At 34.7% G+C, this 19,152-nt stretch overlaps 2 protein-coding genes and 4 non-coding genes across 10 annotated transcripts; 1 reads left to right on the top strand and 5 right to left on the bottom strand.

Annotated features, from left to right (window-relative positions):
* Positions 1-1,533: 1,533 nt before the first annotated feature.
* LOC111781312 (probable proteasome inhibitor) lies at positions 1,534-4,876 on the bottom strand. The gene is made up of 9 exons (XM_023661828.1): positions 4,561-4,876; positions 4,304-4,481; positions 4,071-4,214; positions 3,455-3,589; positions 2,631-2,708; positions 2,478-2,512; positions 2,334-2,394; positions 2,141-2,218; positions 1,534-1,792 (listed from the first exon to the last, which is right to left on the bottom strand). Exons 1-9 carry the CDS (start codon positions 4,733-4,735, stop codon positions 1,720-1,722), a joined length of 957 nt encoding a protein of 318 aa, XP_023517596.1. The 5' UTR covers positions 4,736-4,876; the 3' UTR covers positions 1,534-1,719.
* An 858-nt stretch (positions 4,877-5,734) lies between these two features.
* TRNAS-AGA lies at positions 5,735-5,816 on the bottom strand. Its single transcript has one exon. It is a non-coding gene; the product is annotated as a tRNA-Ser (tRNA).
* A 71-nt stretch (positions 5,817-5,887) lies between these two features.
* Positions 5,888-5,960, bottom strand: TRNAA-AGC. Its single transcript has one exon. It is a non-coding gene; the product is annotated as a tRNA-Ala (tRNA).
* A 1,542-nt stretch (positions 5,961-7,502) lies between these two features.
* On the bottom strand, positions 7,503-7,584 carry TRNAS-AGA. Its single transcript has one exon. It is a non-coding gene; the product is annotated as a tRNA-Ser (tRNA).
* Positions 7,585-7,650: 66 nt separating this feature from the next.
* On the bottom strand, positions 7,651-7,723 carry TRNAA-AGC. Its single transcript has one exon. It is a non-coding gene; the product is annotated as a tRNA-Ala (tRNA).
* Positions 7,724-11,000: 3,277 nt separating this feature from the next.
* LOC111781310 lies at positions 11,001-17,998 on the top strand. 5 transcript variants are annotated; one of them, XM_023661824.1, is made up of 6 exons: positions 11,001-12,518; positions 14,701-14,780; positions 15,456-15,551; positions 16,683-16,730; positions 17,479-17,595; positions 17,678-17,998. In XM_023661824.1, the coding sequence occupies exon 1, from the start codon at positions 11,138-11,140 to the stop codon at positions 12,386-12,388; it is 1,251 nt and encodes a 416-aa protein (XP_023517592.1). In that variant the 5' UTR covers positions 11,001-11,137; the 3' UTR covers positions 12,389-12,518; positions 14,701-14,780; positions 15,456-15,551; positions 16,683-16,730; positions 17,479-17,595; positions 17,678-17,998. The 5 variants fall into 5 exon arrangements, with proteins under 5 accessions (XP_023517592.1, XP_023517591.1, XP_023517594.1 ...); XM_023661823.1 differs by lacking the exon at positions 14,701-14,780; XM_023661826.1 differs by lacking the exon at positions 14,701-14,780 and having other exon boundaries at positions 16,634-16,730.
* Positions 17,999-19,152: the final 1,154 nt, after the last annotated feature.

Raw genomic sequence — 19,152 nt, 5'->3', positions numbered from 1 at the left:
CATAAATTCCCTTTAGAACCCTGTTTTTCGAGGTTAAGGGTCGGGGCCCTACTCATCCCTTCAACAAACTTATCTTTGACACTTGTGTCTACTCGGGGACCATATGTTACTTATGTCTCGTCTTTTTCTTTTTTTTATGTCCACTGCGTTTGGTGTGTTGAATCATGCACCGTTCTCCTCGATCGCATCATAACACTCGTCTAGGCCCTCGCGTGACTAAATAGACGCCACTTGAGGGCTATCGCTTTGCTCATCACAATATGAGGGTCACAACCTACTCTTATGGTTGTGACATTCTCTCCCACTTAACCTTCATATTATGGTTGTGACATTCTCTCCCACGTAACCTTCATATTATGGTTGTGACATTCTCTCCCACTTAACCTATTCATCGTAACCTTCATATTATGGTTGTGACATTCTCTCCCACTTAACCTATTCATCGTAACCTTCATATTATGGTTGTGACATTCTCTCCCACTTAACCTATTCATCGTAACCTTCATATTATGGTTGTGACATTCTCTCCCACTTAACCTATTCATCGTAACCTTCATATTATGGTTGTGACATTCTCTCCCACTTAACCTATTCATCGTAACCTTCATATTATGGTTGTGACATTCTCTCCCACTTAACCTATTCATCGTAACCTTCATATTATGGTTGTGACATTCTCTCCCACTTAACCTATTCATCGTAACCTTCATATTATGGTTGTGACATTCTCTCCCACTTAACCTATTCATCGTAACCTTCATATTATGGTTGTGACATTCTCTCCCACTTAACCTATTCATCGTAACCTTCATATTATGGTTGTGACATTCTCTCCCACTTAACCTATTCATCGTAACCTTCATATTATGGTTGTGACATTCTCTCCCACTTAACCTATTCATCGTAACCTTCATATTATGGTTGTGACATTCTCTCCCACTTAACCTATTCATCGTAACCTTCATATTATGGTTGTGACATTCTCTCCCACTTAACCTATTCATCGTAACCTTCATATTATGGTTGTGACATTCTCTCCCACTTAACCTATTCATCGTAACCTTCATATTATGGTTGTGACATTCTCTCCCACTTAACCTATTCATCGTAACCTTCATATTATGGTTGTGACATTCTCTCCCACTTAACCTATTCATCGTAACCTTCATATTATGGTTGTGACATTCTCTCCCACTTAACCTATTCATCGTAACCTTCATATTATGGTTGTGACATTCTCTCCCACTTAACCTATTCATCGTCCTCGATCCGCACAAATTATTCAATAGTGTATTTTTTTTATGCCTGAAAAAGTATTTCCCCGCAATAAATTAAATCCCTTCCCCCAAACGGATTTATAAACCCATGTTCTTTTATTCCTTAGTTTACTTTGAAATACCAACAACGCAAAGAGGAAGTAGAGAATTCCAAGCGTGAGCTCCAAGTTTTTTTTTAAAAAAGGGTTGGGTTAAAAGAATTAGCAGTAGAAGGGAAGTTGAAACATTAGATTTAAGCCCAATATAAGACCATCCAGACAAGTAACAATCCAAAAGCTTTCTTAGATTCAGTAAACACAATTCCCATATTCACAATAGATACAGTCATTATAGGCCATCCAAAACAGATAAAAGAACTTCAGGGTAGTAACTCAAAATAAGCCATCTCCAAGATGGCTATACCATAATTTATTGTCTTTCCCTAAAACATTATCCTGGCTGACTATATAAAATCTGAACCGCCTCCAAAATGCTCCAGGTCCGGGTGAGTCCCTCCTCCTGGTCTCCTAGGATTTCTGTAAGAATCGGAAGTAGAAACGTCCAAGTTAGTCTTGTTGGTCCTCGCCAAATTAAAAACACGATTTCAACAATCCAAAACTCCATTTTACACACTTAGAAAGTCATTCCAAACCGATCCTAACTTTTCTTAAATGTTCTTCCTTATATTACTCGAGTTGTTTTCTATGAAAGACATATGGGCTAATGACCCTAACTTGTTTTTTCATGGATGACCTATCCTAATTTAAAATGAAAAGAAACATGGTTTGACTTTAGTAGTTGTCACAGCATTCAGAACATGGTAACGCTAGTAGAAAATTATTAATCCAACAAGTAAGTTTAAGCCTTAGGAAGACCCCAAATACCTAACAAACCGATTTGGTTCAAACCCAGGAACACCAGGTGGACCATATGGATCAAAACGAGCACCTGGAGGAACGCCCCTGTTTAAAAAAAAAAAAAAAAAGAGAAAAAGAAAAAAACTCAGAATTAGCAGCAATCATAGTGCAAGGGTGAGCGTGTGGGAGTGGGCGTGTATGAGAGAGCTAATCGACTCACGGCTGCCCGCCTTGAAAACCAGGTCCTCTACCAATTCCAAACCATCGCGGGTCATTAGGTCCTGCATAATAAAAGAGTGAACTTATTACACTTGCTATCAATCTAACACTAGAAGTCTAGAAGAGAGAACAAAAATTCACAAACCTAAAAGCATGCTCCCATCCCCGCTGAAACCACCTCTGAAATCAATTATTGGAAGAATAAAAAAACAAGAACAAAACAAAACAAATTAGCCTGATATTTTGCACTTAACGCAATCTCATATACACAGATGATCGATGGATTTAAATAATTTACCTATTGGGGTACATTCCAGCACCAGGTCCAGGGAAAAGATCACCACCACCAAAGGGATTAATAGGTGGAATTACAACTCTAGAGAGTAACAAAATCAAACACGATCAGACTATGACAATTCACTCATGTGATACAGACTATTTGTAGACATTGAATATTAAACAAGTTTCTAGATTGGTAGTTAATGTCATCTGTTAAGGAAGGATTGGACAAAAAACACAAAATTCTTCCCAATAAATACTACCAGCGATTTGACCATCCCAATAATTGAGCAAAAGCCAAAAAAACAACTCTTGCACATTAAGTGGAACCGTTTTCATTTTTCAAGTAGCAATATAGCTCAGAAAAATAAGAATGATATTAAAGAATTTCAAATTGGCTTCTTTTTTCTTTTGGGTATTAGTTCTGTGAGCGGGAGGAACCGTATTGTGCTAACAGAAAAGGAACTGATGAGTTGAGTCTCTCGGGAAGAAAACTATCCCATGCAATGGGAGCATGACCAGTGATCACTATCATATATAACACAAGCATGGTGCCCAAGCCCAAGAAACTCAAATCACACAGATCTTACCTCTCCCTAACATGTTCTACCCATGAAGGAGAAAACAATGTATTATGAAGAAAACAAAAAGAAAAATGGCATCCAAAATATGGTTAGAACCCTGCAAATCCAAATGATGGAGACAGTGATAATAGAACCCAACAAACCTATCATGGTAGTAGTACTTAATAGTTAAAAACTTCAAGTCAAGACCCAACATATTTCTAAAATTATGTCATAATATTTTGGGAGTGTGCATATGTGGAGAGAGAGAGAGAGAGACCCTGAAGGATCGATTTGTGGACCAGGACGCTCAGGAATTCCAAACATAGGCATATTTGATGGGGGGCTATGATTCTCAGGGATTCCAGAAGTAGGTTCATTTACAACAGCAGATGATCTTTCACTACTCTCAGACCTGCAAATCACAAAAAGCATATAGAGTGCAAAGAAGCAAATTAAAGAATGATTGCTTAAGGCATATAGATTCTTTCCACATCAGGTCACATAAATACTAGAAATGGGACCAATAAATTGTCATTTGAGTCCCATAAACATGATCGAAGCTTTAAAAATCTCTCTAAATTGTTACAAATTCGTAACTCAATCGCATGATGGATAAAAGAAAATTAAGATGCTGAGCATATTGCAAAATCCTAAAACAATCTTAAATAAATAACCAATGAACATGAACTCAATATTTAGCAGCATGAACAAAGTGTGTGAAGCTTTCAAAACCTAATACTAAGTTAAATTCAATCCATAGTGACAAGGCTCCAATAAATAAGAATGTGAAAAAGGGTTATCATAATCAGCTCAACCAAAATCCCTTATCAATAACATCAGGAAAATGAATAATTAAAATGATCGTACGTATTGATTATCTGAACTATCACTACCTTGTAGAACTACTTCTCGTAGCTTTTGAAGAACCGTGCAATTTACTCAATATTCCCAAGTCCAAGCGTTCCACCAGTTTATCCAAATTTCTGTACTGAGTTGTATAGCTACTTCCCCCATTCGGATTGACGATTTCTTCAACGCTAAAATTTAAATTAACAAAAAACTCAACATCGAAGCAAGAAAAGTACCAATTTCCCAAGATGCATAGATCTAGGAGAGTGTAGCGTACTCAATTTCAAGATGCAGCGGGTCCGAATTCTTATCAGTCAAGGCATCAATAAGCAATTTCCCGTTCATCACCAGGCACTTCACTATCATTTTCTTCCAATTAGAATCCTTTTCAGGGTTCGCGTAAACGTAAGCGTATTCATCCTCCAATTCGTTCCAGCCCTCGATACTAACTTCATCTAAACCCCAATCCAATACTCAGAAATACTAAGCTATGAAACAAAATTAAGGCGTTTGCAATATACATAGAACTCATACCCGTAGAAGGGGAAGAAAAGGCGGCTTCAGTAAAAGCAGAAGGTCCGGTGGCAGTGAGCACGAAGCCGGAAGCGAGAAATGTGGCGTGAACTGCAAACGCGACCTTGTCGTAGTCGTTACGAAAGCTAGCCCTAGTTGCCCTGATGACGGCCATTACCGATTGCTCGTTCACCATTGTTGTATTGGATTGAAGATTCTTTGTTCTTCTGGAATTGAATTCAGACGGATGAGAACGAGCGAAGAAGAGAGAAACACAGCGAGATGACAAGTTCTCGAAGTTCTATAAACGGGACAAGTCTAACGGAGAAGACTCGTGGGTTTCTACAAAATTCCTTCAATTTATACGAAGTTTTTATTAATTAAAAATATCCTTTTTAACTCTCAAATTTTTAATTAATATCCTTTTTAACTCTCAAATTTTTAATTAATATCCTTTTTAACTCTCAAATTTTTAATTAATATCCTTCCTTTAAAAATATATTAACTCCAAATTCCTTCGAAATTCTCATTTGAGAATTTGAGTGTTTCAATTTTGTATTTTTATTTTAATATGCAAAGAAATAAGAGAGTTTCATTTTTCTTTTTCTATTTTTTTTTTTTATTTATGGTTTTGATATTTAAGAAGAGATTAAAAAAATGGAAAGAAAATTTCTTAATGAAAGAAAAGAATTAAGAAAATATTTAAGAAGGGGAAGAGGTGAGACTAAGAAATAATAAATAATTCAACATGAGTTGAAGCTCATAGAAAAAATTTTTAAAAAGAGATAATATACGAACCGTAGATGAACAATTTTCATCAATATATTAACCGAAAAAAAAAAAATTAATTTTTGTGAAGTGTATTGAGGCTACTTTTAATGTTTATAATAAGTTTAAGAATATTAATAAATAAAAAAGGAAGGATTCCTATTTTTAATATAGATTTTTTTAGCAAAAATGATATCATGTTCCTATAATAAATAATATCTTTAAAAAATAATATAAAATACTCTCAACAAGAAATTAAAAAAAAATAATAACAGAATAATCAGGTAGAAAAAGAAAAAAAAAAATTAAAAAGCGTGTGCTTGGTAGAAAAATAAATAAAAATAAGAAAAACAAAATAACAGAATAATCAGATAGAAAAGAAAAAAAAACAATAAATAAATAAGAAAAACAAAATAATTAGCCAAAACGTGAGCGGCAGGATTCGAACCTGCGCGGGCAGAGCCCACATGATTTCTAGTCATGCCCGATAACCACTCCGGCACGCCCACGGTTGGGTACATAAAGTGAATTTTATTTTATCTAGATTCTTTTTTATTAAAAACATACAAAAATAAAAAAATGGAGATGCGGGGTATCGATCCCCGTACCTCTCGCATGCTAAGCGAGCGCTCTACCATCTGAGCTACATCCCCTTTTGACGTGTGACATAAGTTCAAAATAAATCTAATCTAACTAAAATTAAAAATTTAAGTAATAGTGAATTGATACTTTTAGTATTTTATTTTACTGATAATTTCCTAAATACTAATAATAACAAATTTTATCATAAAATAGCAAAAATAAAATAATCACAAATAATAATAAGAAAATTTGAGATAAAAGATGTTTATTTTCTATTTACTAAATGGGGTTGGGTTTGAATCTCTGTTACTCACACTAACCCTGCCAAGAAATATGGAATTAATATAAAATAGAAGATATGTTTCACGACTTGTCATCTCTTTAAATGGAGTGTGGCGCATTGACATCCGTACCTCTTACATGTTAGGCAAACGCTCTATTATCTAAATTACATCTCCTTTTCTATGTCTAAAAATATATTAATATATATAATCTATTTAAAATTAAATGTCACACATCTATCAATTTAGGGATGATTTCAAAATNAAAAAAAAAAAAAAAAAAAAAAAAAAAAAAAAAAAACCTCTCATAATATAACAAAGGATAAAATATTTTTTTTTAAGTATAGAACACAAAAATAAAAAAATAGTTATACTCCATTTTAGAAAATTTAAAATAATTTTAAAATTTTGAGACTAGAATAATATATATTTAATTATAAACTTGAATGGCAACGCACACCTTATTTGTTGGGTGGAAATTATCATTCAAATTTCGCCTCTAAAACTAAATAGATTATGGATTTTTTATTATTATTATTTTTTTTTTTTTTAATATTATCATTAAGAACTAAAACGTTAAACAAAATCTAAAGTTGAAGAGTATTTTATCTTTTCATTTAGCTCAAATAATAAATAAAAACAATTGAATAAATGGTTCTTTTAATAACAAATATAATTACTAATAGACTTATCTAACATATGTATTAATAACTTAGACATATCAATAATCGAGGTCTACATTTGATATACGCTCCACTAACTAATGTCTTACAAGGATAGATGACTATCAACAATTGTTCATGCCACTGTTTGTTATTATCTTTATCACTAATCTATCATTACTAGAATATAAAATGATATAGGCGTGATATGTTGCTTTATTTTATTAGATGACTACTCATAATAATAAGTTAAATTATAAAATTAGTTCCTACCATTTAAATAAAATTAAAAATAGCTGGCTAAAATTCTTAAAAGTTAAAATTTGGTTGGTATAAGGTTATAAATCTCAATATATATTATTTTTTAAAATTTTAGCAAATCATAAAAATTTATTTTAAAATTTAAAAGTATTAAAAGACTAAATTTTATTGGTATAGAGTTTGTGATTATAAGTTAAAAATCCTTAAATTTGAACATTTATATTTTTTAATATCGATTTTGTTAATTTCATAAGCACCAGAAATGAAACAAATAATAGAATAATCAGGTAGACAAAGAAAAAGAAAAAAAAACAGAATAAATAAGAAAAACAAAATAACAGATTAACCTGGTACAAAAAGAAAAAAGAAAAGAGAAAAGAAAAGAGAAGAGAAATAGAGTAAAATTAAGCGTGAGCGGCAGGACTCGAACCTGCGCGGGCAGAGCCCACATGATTTCTAGTCATGCCCGATAACCACTCCGGCACGCCCACAATTGTGAACATAAAGTGAATTTTTGTTTATCTACATTTCATTTTTATTAACATACAAAAAAAAAATGGAGATGCGGGGTATCGATCCCCGTACCTCTCGCATGCTAAGCGAGCGCTCTACCATCTGAGCTACATCCCCTTTTGACGTGACACATAAGTTAAAAATAAATTTAATCTAATTTAAAATCAAAATTTAAGTAATAATGAATTGATACTTTTTAGTATTTTACTTTATGAATAATTTCAGAATATTATCATCAAATTTTATCATAATATATAGAAAAGAATAAAATTTTAAATTATCACGTAATAAAATCAAGATTAAAATATCTATTTTCCACTCTATCATTTAAGCTACATCTCCAATTAACTAACACATAGGCATTTAATTTAAATTAAATCAAAATTTAAGTAATAGTGAATTGATTCTTTTTAGTATTTTAATTTATGAAAATTTTAAAATATTATCAACAAAGTTTATCATAATATAGCAAATAATAAAGCCATAAATGGGGTTTGAATCCCGTTCCTCCACCCTATCCAGAAAATAAATGTGAAATTAATTAATAAAATAGGATATATTTGAATGAAGATGCAAGACATCGATTCCCGTACCTGCTAGGGAAATGCTGAATTAATAAAATTAGAGATATTTCATCCACCTCGTAATCATTTAAATGGAGATGCAAGGCATCGATCCCTGTACCTCTCGCATAAAGCAAGCGCTCTACCATATGAACTACGTCCCTTTCTCGATATTTAAAAATGTATTTATCTAATTTAAAATTAAATGTCATACCATGTACTAATGATGTTATCAAATCATTCAATTTTTTTTTTTTATCATAATACAGCAATAAAATTTTCAAATATAAAAATGGTTACCTTCAAATTTAAAAATTAAAATCATTTTTTTTTTTAAACTAGCATAGAGCTAAAATAATACTTAGATCTACTTTAAATTAAATTAAGAATAATATATATTTAATTATAAATTTGAATGGTAATGCACACCTTATTTGTTTGTGTGCAAATTATCATTCAAATTCAGCCTCAGATTAGGTATAAAAAAAGTACCTACATAATATTTGTTTTTATTCTTTGACCCTTATACTTACGGATAATTACAATTACAAGTAACAGCTAACGACATGTCGTTTCAGAAGTTCACTTCACCTCACCTCTGAGTTCTGTCGTTTGGTAGCTCTAATGTAACAAATAATGGCCACAAAAAAAGTGGTAGCGAGTCCGCCCAATATCACACCCCCACCGGCAATAGACATATCTCTCGACTTATGATGCTCACGATTCTCCAATACTTCGATTTCACTTTGCGGCGCTTCAGACGGACTCAAAGAAACAGCCGCCGCAGTCCAGTGGTTCCCGAGCTTCCTAGCGGACGGCGGTTCGGCTGCGACGGCGGCGGAATCGAGAAGAGCACTGGCGAAGATGAAGAGAAGGAAGAGAAATGGAGCCATATGTTTTGGAGCTGCGATTAACAGAGTTTGAGCGATTGGAATTAAATAGGGGTTTTAGATCCAATTTTGGGGAGTGGGGGGAGGAAGGAGGGGTCTGTTTTAAATTAATAAAATTAATTGGGCGCGTTTGGGGAAATGCGGGAAAGTTTGGGGGTGCACACACGTGTGGTGTGACGTTGGAAATATAAAACACGTACAGCTAGGTTTGTAGTCGAGGGAACAAGATCGTTTATGTGTTTATATGTAAAGCTGTGATAATTATATAAAATTTTTATTTATTTTATTTTATTGAAACAATTAAACATTAATTTATAACCATTCAAATTTTAAAAATTACAACGTAGCCATCTCATATTAATAGTCAGAGTAAGGAGAGGGGTATGAATTAACTAAGACTACGTTAAAAAATAAGAGGTATTGATGGTATGAACGTTAAAAAAATGCTTAAAAAATTTAAGTTACTATCTATATCAACATGATGCACATTTCTTTTCGGTGGCTCAATCGTATAAATTTCAAAATTATATGTTTGTTTGAGTAATCATATGTTAAGTGACCTACTAGATATTTTCCCTAGAACCATGTGTTTGAGATCCCTTATTTGTTGGAGAGGGAAACAAAACATTTTTTAAACGGATGTGGAAACTGTTAGGATCGCACAAAAACGCACACACTCGATCTAGATGAACACAAAAAGCAGGATAGAGAAGATGCTAGGAGAATATTGATTAAAGGTTTTGTATTGATGACTTGAGGTATATAGAATACAAGATTACAGAAAATACATTTCCAAAGCTTTGAATATATATATATATGGTTTAGCTTACTATATATATATAGCTTTACCAGATATAATCATCTATTATATATATCTACCTACCATATATAGCTTTACCATATATAACTTACCGTTCACTAAGGTATAAATAAGCTGCAAATTCCATAACCTAACAGAAACGTGTCTAGTATACGCGTTTTAAAATCATAAGGTGATACGTAACGGGCCAAAGGAGAAAATATTCGTTAGTGATGGGTTTGGACTTGGGCAGTTACAAATAGTACCAGAGACATGCATGGGGTGGTGTGCTAGCAGGATGCTCGGCCTCTGAGGGGTGGATTGTGAGATTGCACACTAGTTAGAGAGAGAAACGAATATTTCTTATAAGGATATGAAAATATCTCCCTAGTAGACACGTTTTAAACCCGTGAGGCTAACGATAATACGTAACAGATCAAAGCGGACGATATCAATTAGCAGTAGACTTAATAAAAGAACTTATGTTGGTTTATGAGAAACCATGCTAAAAAAACTTATAGTTTATGAAGAAATCTCGACTTTTAGAAGCAACTCATACTATAAAAGACGATATTATAAAAGTCGACCGCCGACGGAGGTGGGGTCGACTTTTGAGCAATAGACAAAGTGGTTGCTAGCAATGGAGTGGCAGAGGTTGCCAATGGTCAACGTGGAATCTACAGCCTACATATCAGATCATGTTCTGAAAATTGAAAACATATTGCCTTTGTTCATAATTTTTTTAAGCAACCAAAGCTTCCTTATTCTATTCTATAATTAATGTGTCCATTATAGTGCAAGCAACATGTTTCTTTTCCNTTTTTTTTTTTTTTTTTTTTTTTTTTTAATTAACTTCTGACCACTTTATTATTAAATTATGACATCAATTTTATATAAATATATTCATGGTTGAAATTAATGATTTTCAAAACCTTTTTCTTTTTCTTTAATTAATTTATTTTTTTTATGCTATCTACTTCTTAATAATACGTGGAAATTATGTTTTCATGAAATGAGATTTTAATTGTTTTTTTTTATTCATGCAAAATCATTCTCAAAATAGTATAAGCCCATTGGGCTTTTGCGTTATGGGCCTTTCAGTATTCGGCTGAAGATCTTGACATTCTCCGGCGGCCCATAAAATTCAATCCGCCACTGAATATCTCGGCACCTCCTCCTCCTCCTCCTCCTCCGCCACAATTTTGCAGCATTCAGCCCTCTGCAATTTGGAAGTTGTCGTTTCGTTTGATTTCTTCGGCTTCAAATTATCGACGAAGAAATGCCAATTTTCCCAATCTCACTCGCAATTTCAAACCCTCCACGACCACCGCCGTTATTCTCTTTCTCTCAGTCCATAACTGGTTCAAACCGCCTTTTGTACCTTCCCAATGGGATACAGACCGCTACGAAGATCACGACGGTTATTCGAATGGGTGGAGGTCCAAGAACTTATCCAGGCGGAGTGTCGAAGTGGCAGTGGAAGCGGATGCAGGCTAAGAAAGCTAAGCAGTTGCTCAAGGCCCGGTTGTGTCGCGAACGCCAGATATATGAGATGCGTAAGCGGGCTGAACTTAAGGCGGCTGTGTCCGAGCTGGAGAGGCCGTGGGAGGTTGTGGAGAAGGCTCCCAATTTGTTCTCTGTTGGCGCCGATGAGCAGGTGAAGGTCTTGGCGGATAGGTTTCAGAGGCCCGGTGGATTCGATTTGTGGACGGAAAGAGATGGGCCTCAATTGTTTGAGACGGTTGATGAACTGCCTTCCGCTAGGTTTTTCCCGAAAGGTGTGGTTCACAGTGTAAAGCCGTACAGAAGTATAACAGGGTCGGAGGGTTCTTCGAGTTTGGATTCCGAAGATGGAAATGAAACTGCAACTAGTTTTCAAGAAGATGATTTAAAGACTCCCCGGAGGTCTTCTAACCGGAAATTAAGAATTGGGTCAGTGAGTGAAGAAGAAGCTAATTCAAATTACTCTGATTATTATACGGGGAGTTCCTTGGTTCCATCAAGTAGCAATGGTCGAAAAGGAAAGACATACGAGGGTAAATTCAGGAATCGGGAAAAGGGAAGAAACCTCCATTCTTCTAAGAGATCTTCGAGCTTGGGCTCAGAAGCTGGAAATGGAATTGAAACTAGTTTTCAAGTAGATGATTTTGAGACTCACTGGAGGTCTTCTAACCGGAAACCGAGAAGTGGGTCAGTGAGTGAAGGAGAAGCTAATTCAGATTACTCGGATACAGATGATTATTATCAGAAGAGTTCTATGGTATCATCAAGTAGTAACAATGGTCGTAAATTCAGGAGTCGGGAAAATGGAAGAAACCTCGAGTCTTCTAAGAGGCAGTTGAATTCAGGACAAATTGGATTTGATAGAAGACAAAGGGTTCCTAGTCCTCAGATGCATAATGGTAATAGACAGTATGGAAAAGGCAAGGATTCAAGGCGATCCGAGGGTTCATATTCGGAAGTTTATGATATGAGTTTGGAGCAGGATGGGAGTTACAGATTCAAACCAATGAAAACTCGGTCGAACTGAGTCCAGGAGTTCATATTCTGAAGTCATTGTAGTACTGCAACCATATTGGTTGAAGAAGAAAACTTCAACTGGATTGTGTTATGGAATTGCTGCAGTTGAGCTGGAAAGGCTGATAATGTATCATAGGAAGGTTAGCTGATTTTGATGCCTTTCAAAGTATGTATAAAATACCTTCTCGTTTAAGCATAACTATTGGACTTGTTTAGTTTTTGAGATGGCTGAGAAATACTTTATTGCATATCCACTGTAAATGTCTTGTATAATGCACTGACTTATTAACTCTTTATGTCTGTCTATTCACTCCACAATTTGTTGTCACAAAGATGTTTATTTACATGTTGCTTGTAGGCAGATTATTAGTTTGATTCTCTTCTTGTAAAAGCATAAAAAAGTGGAAGATTTTATAATGGAAGAATGCTTCAACCCTGAATGGGCACACTGTACAAATTTTTGTGGATATCATGATTAACAAGAAACAATGAATCTTGTTAAGAACCACACATCAAAACACCGCACACACCACAGCTTACCACAAAAACCTCCCTTGATCTTGAAAAGGCAGATGGAGAAAGGACTCCTCAAGAATCTCCCTATGATCTGTATGTCTGGCGTGCCAAAAACCGAACACTTGAAAGAAAAAAACTCTAAACAAAAGGTGCAAAGTCATAGCTCCGAAGGATATGATCTAGATCTTCTTACACCTCCTGACTAAAGATGCAATAGAATGGGCCAAACAACGAAGACGTCTTCCTCAAAAGTCTATCAAGAGTGTTAACTCTTCCTAATATTTTCACTTGACACAGTTTAAACAAGCTTAAAGTTATGGTGTAACTACTATCTTTAGTTTGTGTTAAAACTTCAACTGTCTAAATTTCTCATCAGATACTGTTTAGTGTTTACTTGCCCCGCGCAAGTGCCCGTGTGTATTTGCACATTTGTGGGCTTGGTCACTGTAACACATCCTCTTTTCGTGGTATCATGGAAATTAGCAGTATGTCATGGACTGCTTTTCTCAACGTATGTCTACACTGTCTCATGAGGAAGAAGGCATTTCAGAATTGGAGCCACTAGTCAAATTTGCTTCTCTTTAGCAGTTTTGCTTGAGGTGAATTGGTTGTTCACATCTCTAACTAACTATTCTCTTATTCATAGAATTCATCTACTTCAAATGACCAATAAATATTGAAATCTCAAATGATCACCTCCACCACTTAGTTGTCGTTGTTCTTCCCTCTTCTGGATCCAATTCAGTGCTTTCTTCTATAAATTTCAGAAGATCGCCTCCACCATGTGGCTGGGGTCAGCATCCATAAAGAGGAGGTGGGATGGACTCCTAAATTTTACACTAACTTCTCCAACTATAGCCCTCGGAACTCTATCTCATCTTTTAAGTGTCAAGGATTTCCTAAAGAATAATACAACTGGGGTGGATTTGACCTAATCTATGCATTCAGATAACATTCTTGCTCAAAATTTTCCCAAGATATGGAATACCACAGTTGGAATGCTCAAAACAATGATTGGTTACTGGATCTAAGAACAAATCTGTATGATCAAGATTTGGAGTTGCTAATTCTTATGGTCTCAGATTCATCTGGTCTTTCTCTTTCAAGATATTATTTCATATCTATTTCCGAGAAGATTACCATTTTTCCCAAACTTTCTTCAATGATAGGATAGTATAATTGCCAAAGCAATGGATGATTAAATTTCTCATTTGATTTTATCTCTGAGGCCTCAACAGTTAACACTGATGATAAAATTCCAGGCTACTATCCAAACAGTACTTGAACCAAATTGGTGCATTCTGGTAAAGGCCATGTGGAAAAATGCTAGTCATATTTTTCTAGGTTGTTCTTATACAGTACAAATTTTCTGAAGACTCTTCAGGCCTTCAACTTGTCCTTTGTCCTTCCTCTAATAGTAAGGCAGATTATGTATTCCACCCTTTATGGCCAACCTTTTGTAGGAAAAGGTAAGTTTCTCTTTGTTGTCGGTTATTCACCGCTTAAATTATGTTTTATTTTTTCTTAGCTTTCAGTAAGTTAAACTAAATTAGAGTACTTGCCATTTTATGCTTTTTAACGGAGTATGTTTAGTATTTTATGTTAAATTTCCATATATATTGAAGTAATAATAAAGAAAAGAAAATGTCCCCAATGGACTTGTCCTTGTTCTTTAGAAATTGGTTTGTGTTTGTGCTTCTTAGGTCCAGATAGGAAAGAAAAGAAAGAAAGAAACCTCTTTCCTTCCTTTTTGAATGGGAAGAAATTTGTCTGATATTGCATTCCTTTTGGTGTTTTCAATCCAAGGAACACAGTATTGCACAGTAACATGAATATTATTACAGAGAACTTCAGCCATCCATTCGAGCTGCACTTGTTTGATGATGGTAGCATCCTACCATCCTTTCATATTCTTCTGTTTGTTGTTTTATAAGCAGATCTTGTGCAATGTTTATGCAATTGGTACTTTATGCGGCTCTCCGTCAGCTCACAAGTATATCCAATTATATGCTAGTGCTAACTTTATGATTGATGCCATCAAATGTAAAATCCCACTGTCAATGTCATAGTCACTTTGTACAATTTGAATGCTCTCTTACCATCTGTTCTGCTTGGGCATCCTTTCAAGGGCGGAAAAGAGATTCTTTGGTGTAATCTTATTAGAACTTTCTTCTGGACCATTATGTGTGCGCAAAATAGCGGCATCTTTTGTGATAAGGAAAGATCATTTAATAGTTTTCTTGAATCACTAGTTTCTATGGCTATTACTTGGTGTCATTATTAATCTTTCCTTACAGATTTTGATACCTCTTACCTCACATCCCATTTGAAACTTTTTTTTATAAGAAATTTAATTCTGAGGGAATAGGCAATCTGCCTTCTTTTTGTAATTTCAACATGTCAATGAAATTACAGAAGCTGTGGGAAGGGATTGGGCATCGAGTAACACATTGTTGTATTCTTTTTTGAACCCTGTAGTGAGTTGCCATCCTTCGATTGCCTTCTAGAGATAATAGTAATGGCGCACTATCTCAAGCACTTTATGTCAAATACTTGTACAGGTACTTTGTGCTTAGCCAGTTAAATTGGAGATAGCATTATCAACAGGGATGAAGATAGCTTTGGCCAAATATAGGCGCTGTAAAACAAACCTCCAGGTATCGTTATTCTTAAACATTTGCTTGCTTCTATAGGTTCTTTTAGCTTTATTAGAATTGTCTTTGCTATTATGCTAGATATGACAAATAATTATGTGATCTTATCTGCTGGTTGGCTCATTGGTTGCAATACATTTTGGCACTTTTTGATATTGAATTAAGAAGGTTTATACATCTTCTGTCCCACTGAAATTTACTTGTATACGTGTGCAAAGTAGCGAAATTCTAATCCCTTATTCTAGAGTTCCCTTTCACCAAGTAAATTTGGTGGAAACTCTTTTCCATACTGGGTGTTAGCCTACCTCTTCCTAATTTCGTACAGCCTTAGAATTCTAGCTTCCATTTTAAAGGGAAAACCAATTTTATTTGGTGCAATGCTTTTATTATTAACCTACAATTGAAGGAAAAAAAAAAAAAAAAACATGAAGAACCAGTATCATTCGAGTATTTAGGCAGATTATACTACGCAAATCAACCATGAAACATAAGCGAAGTTCGCGATCCCAGAACAGACTCATGGTCTATCTTCTAGATTAGCGTCAGCTTCATTTAGAGCATGGTAGTTTCTGTTTTCAATCATATTCTTTAAAGAAAGTTCTCTTTTTCTCCCTTCTGTGAATACCGATAAACTGTCTCTATATTGCATTCTGTGTGATGATTTCAATTAAGAAGTCCTGAAAATTGCACAGGAAAATAAAATATTATTGATAGAGCACTTCACCCGCCCATTTTAGCTGTACTTGTCAGATGATAGTAGAATCGCATCTTTCGTTATTTTTTGTCCAAGCATATTGTCTGCAATTACACATCTGCTATTGCCTCTGTTGTGACTCACAAGCATATCCAATCACTACTGGGGCTGTCTTTGTGATTGATTTCTTGAAGTTTAGAATCCGACTGTCTTATAGAGCCAATCTTTGTGATTGAGTGCTACATAATGCATTGATTGAAAAGTCGCATTTTGTAGGTAGTAAGTCCCTTTATACCTTTAGTCGTTTAGCCTCACATCCATTTTGGTTGACCTGTATTCATAGTATTAATGACGTACATATCTCATGCACCTAATGTCAAATACACTATAGGAGCTTTAACAGGCTTGGACTGATAAGTTAGAGATATCATTATCCACAGGGATGGAATTGCTTTCCCTGGGCATCATTGCTATATTTACATACTCAGGTACCACTATTCTTCAATATTTTTCTAGCTTCTGTAAGGTTTTTTTTAGCTTTCTTAGAATTGTTCAGTTGCTGTAGATTTGTTGATAAGACCAAAGTGATAACTGTTTTCGTTTTCTTTCGGTTCTGGTTCATTTGATGCTATGCTTTGTTCTTGCTGTCTTCTTGGTCGAAAAGCTATATTCGACCCGTTTTTGTAATAGTTCTTTCCCATTGATTAGTCCAATAAGACCAAGTCTTCATGGTCAACCATCATAATCGCTCTTCTGGTTTCCACATGTTTTACCTAAGTGTCCACTCGATTACAGCTCAGTGGATTTTAGGTTCCATCACAAAACGCCACTAGTGCTACAGTTACAATAGTGGTATGGTTAGATGAGAAGTTTGTTTTGCAGAATAGTTTTGTCATTGGCTTTTTGATAACTTGTTGACTTCTGCAGAGGTGGGCGGCTATTTCAACCTTTTCACTTGTTCATAATCTTCTTATGCATTGTCTCCTCTTTTACTTCCCTTTAAACACTCGTGGCAATAACACATCCATTTGTCCAATAGTTTCATTCATAGAATTTGAAAAGTGCTTCCATTATCTAAATATGCTATTCACGGTTCCAAATTTGATATTAAACTCATCCTCGATCATTGTTATGATCTATAGATATGTTCGGAGTATTGATAAGATTATTATCTGTTTGAAGATATAGTACTGTTTGAACAGATGTAAAGCAATAAAACTTCCTTTTGTTTAGCAGAGATCGTCCAGCGCCATTTAAAGACGATTCAAATAAATTGATTGATTGTTACTGATATGGCATGGACGGACCAATCTTGTTTAGACTACTTGGTATCTCTTTCTCTGCTTTGCTAAGGTAATACTGGAGAAAATCATGATAGTTTTGAACCTTTTCTGATGATTCAGACCCAAAAAGTATTATTCTCTTTTGTGGGCAGATTTATAATTCTAAATTTGGAATGGACGAGAAGAAGGGCTTGGAGACGGAGTCGAATTCCCCCCTCCACAAGGATCGAACACACCATAATAATAGAAAGAAAGACCGCCCTCCAATCATTTATGAGGCTGCTAAACTACGAACATCTCCCGTTGAAGATGATTCTGACTCAGCTACCAATACAATTGTTTTTCAATATTACAAATCAAGTTGTTGTAATAATGGAATGGCACATCAAAGAACAGTTTCAAATGTTGAAGAGAATGAGAAACTGATAAGACACTGAAGTGAAATACGAAATACAGCAATCTAATCTAATTCTTTACAAATTAGTAAAAAACCCACTTATAGAAAAGTATTCTTTTTTCTCGAATTATCCCATCAAACGAAGTCAAAAGTTTCTAAAAAAACGTCCGTTCAACTCAATCAATACTCATCAGTGATCTTTTCGATCGTTACTTATTGGGTTCGAGAGAAACAAATGAAAAACATTAGTGGGAATCTGTTTAGCATATCATACAGCATGTGGGTTAGAGATAAAGATATAGAATAGAATATATTCCTTAGAGAAAAGCTGAAGAATTTTGGTTTGGAAGGTATGGGATCCAAATCAAATTATGCAGAGAGAGGGAGAGATATGAGATTGAAAATGAAAGTGAAGAGAGAATCTTAGTGAGAATATGATGGATTTGACCTCCATGAATCTCACACGCACTGCCAATACCAAAGCCAAAACCAAAGCTGCTTCTGTTGGCTGCTCTTTCACTCTTTTGCCTTCTTTTTTTACCTTTTACTGTAACCATCTTTTGTTCCTTTTCCAACAAAATGACAAACAAACCTTAACCATTTTACTTACGATTACATAAGTTTCATCCATGTCCCTTTGTCTTTTTTAATGACTATTGTCGCATATTGAATACAATGTAGGTAAGATTAGTCGATTTTTGTTCGAGTTTGACTACTGATTTACCGAATTCTTTTCGGAAAATAAAGTCAACGTTTGTTAACTAATTAACTTCTCCAATATTTGTCATTCCATTCATACATAGAATAATTAAAGTCAAAGTCAAACATATAATGTCCCACTAAAGACTGCAATAGAAGCTCACTATCCTGAATTTGGTCATATGGGTAAGCCATTGGATGGATGAGAGGGGATTTAAAAATTTAAAAAAAAAAAAAAAAGTTTTCTAGAAGAAACCATTTAAACGGAGTGGTATGACCACAATCAAAAGGAATATCTATCGATTTCTTCCGCGGTTGGTTCTTTACTTTATTTTTGGCTTTATCCGAAACGTCTGTATCTGTTTTCGTTGATTCATATGCTCATGATTTTCTTCTTATCTAGTTTTATTCTCAAGTCGAGTTTTTCAAAATTAGTCATTCCCTTCACAAAGACTTTTCTCTTATCGAGGACCACTCCTCTTTTTTCATAGTACATCTCTTATCCGATAATTCTTGGGTTACATGATTTCT

This window comes from Cucurbita pepo, chromosome LG19 (assembly GCF_002806865.2).
Source record: "Cucurbita pepo subsp. pepo cultivar mu-cu-16 chromosome LG19, ASM280686v2, whole genome shotgun sequence".
NCBI classification, from domain to species: Eukaryota; Viridiplantae; Streptophyta; class Magnoliopsida; order Cucurbitales; family Cucurbitaceae; genus Cucurbita; species Cucurbita pepo.
This window is presented reverse-complemented; position numbering and strand designations above follow the sequence as displayed.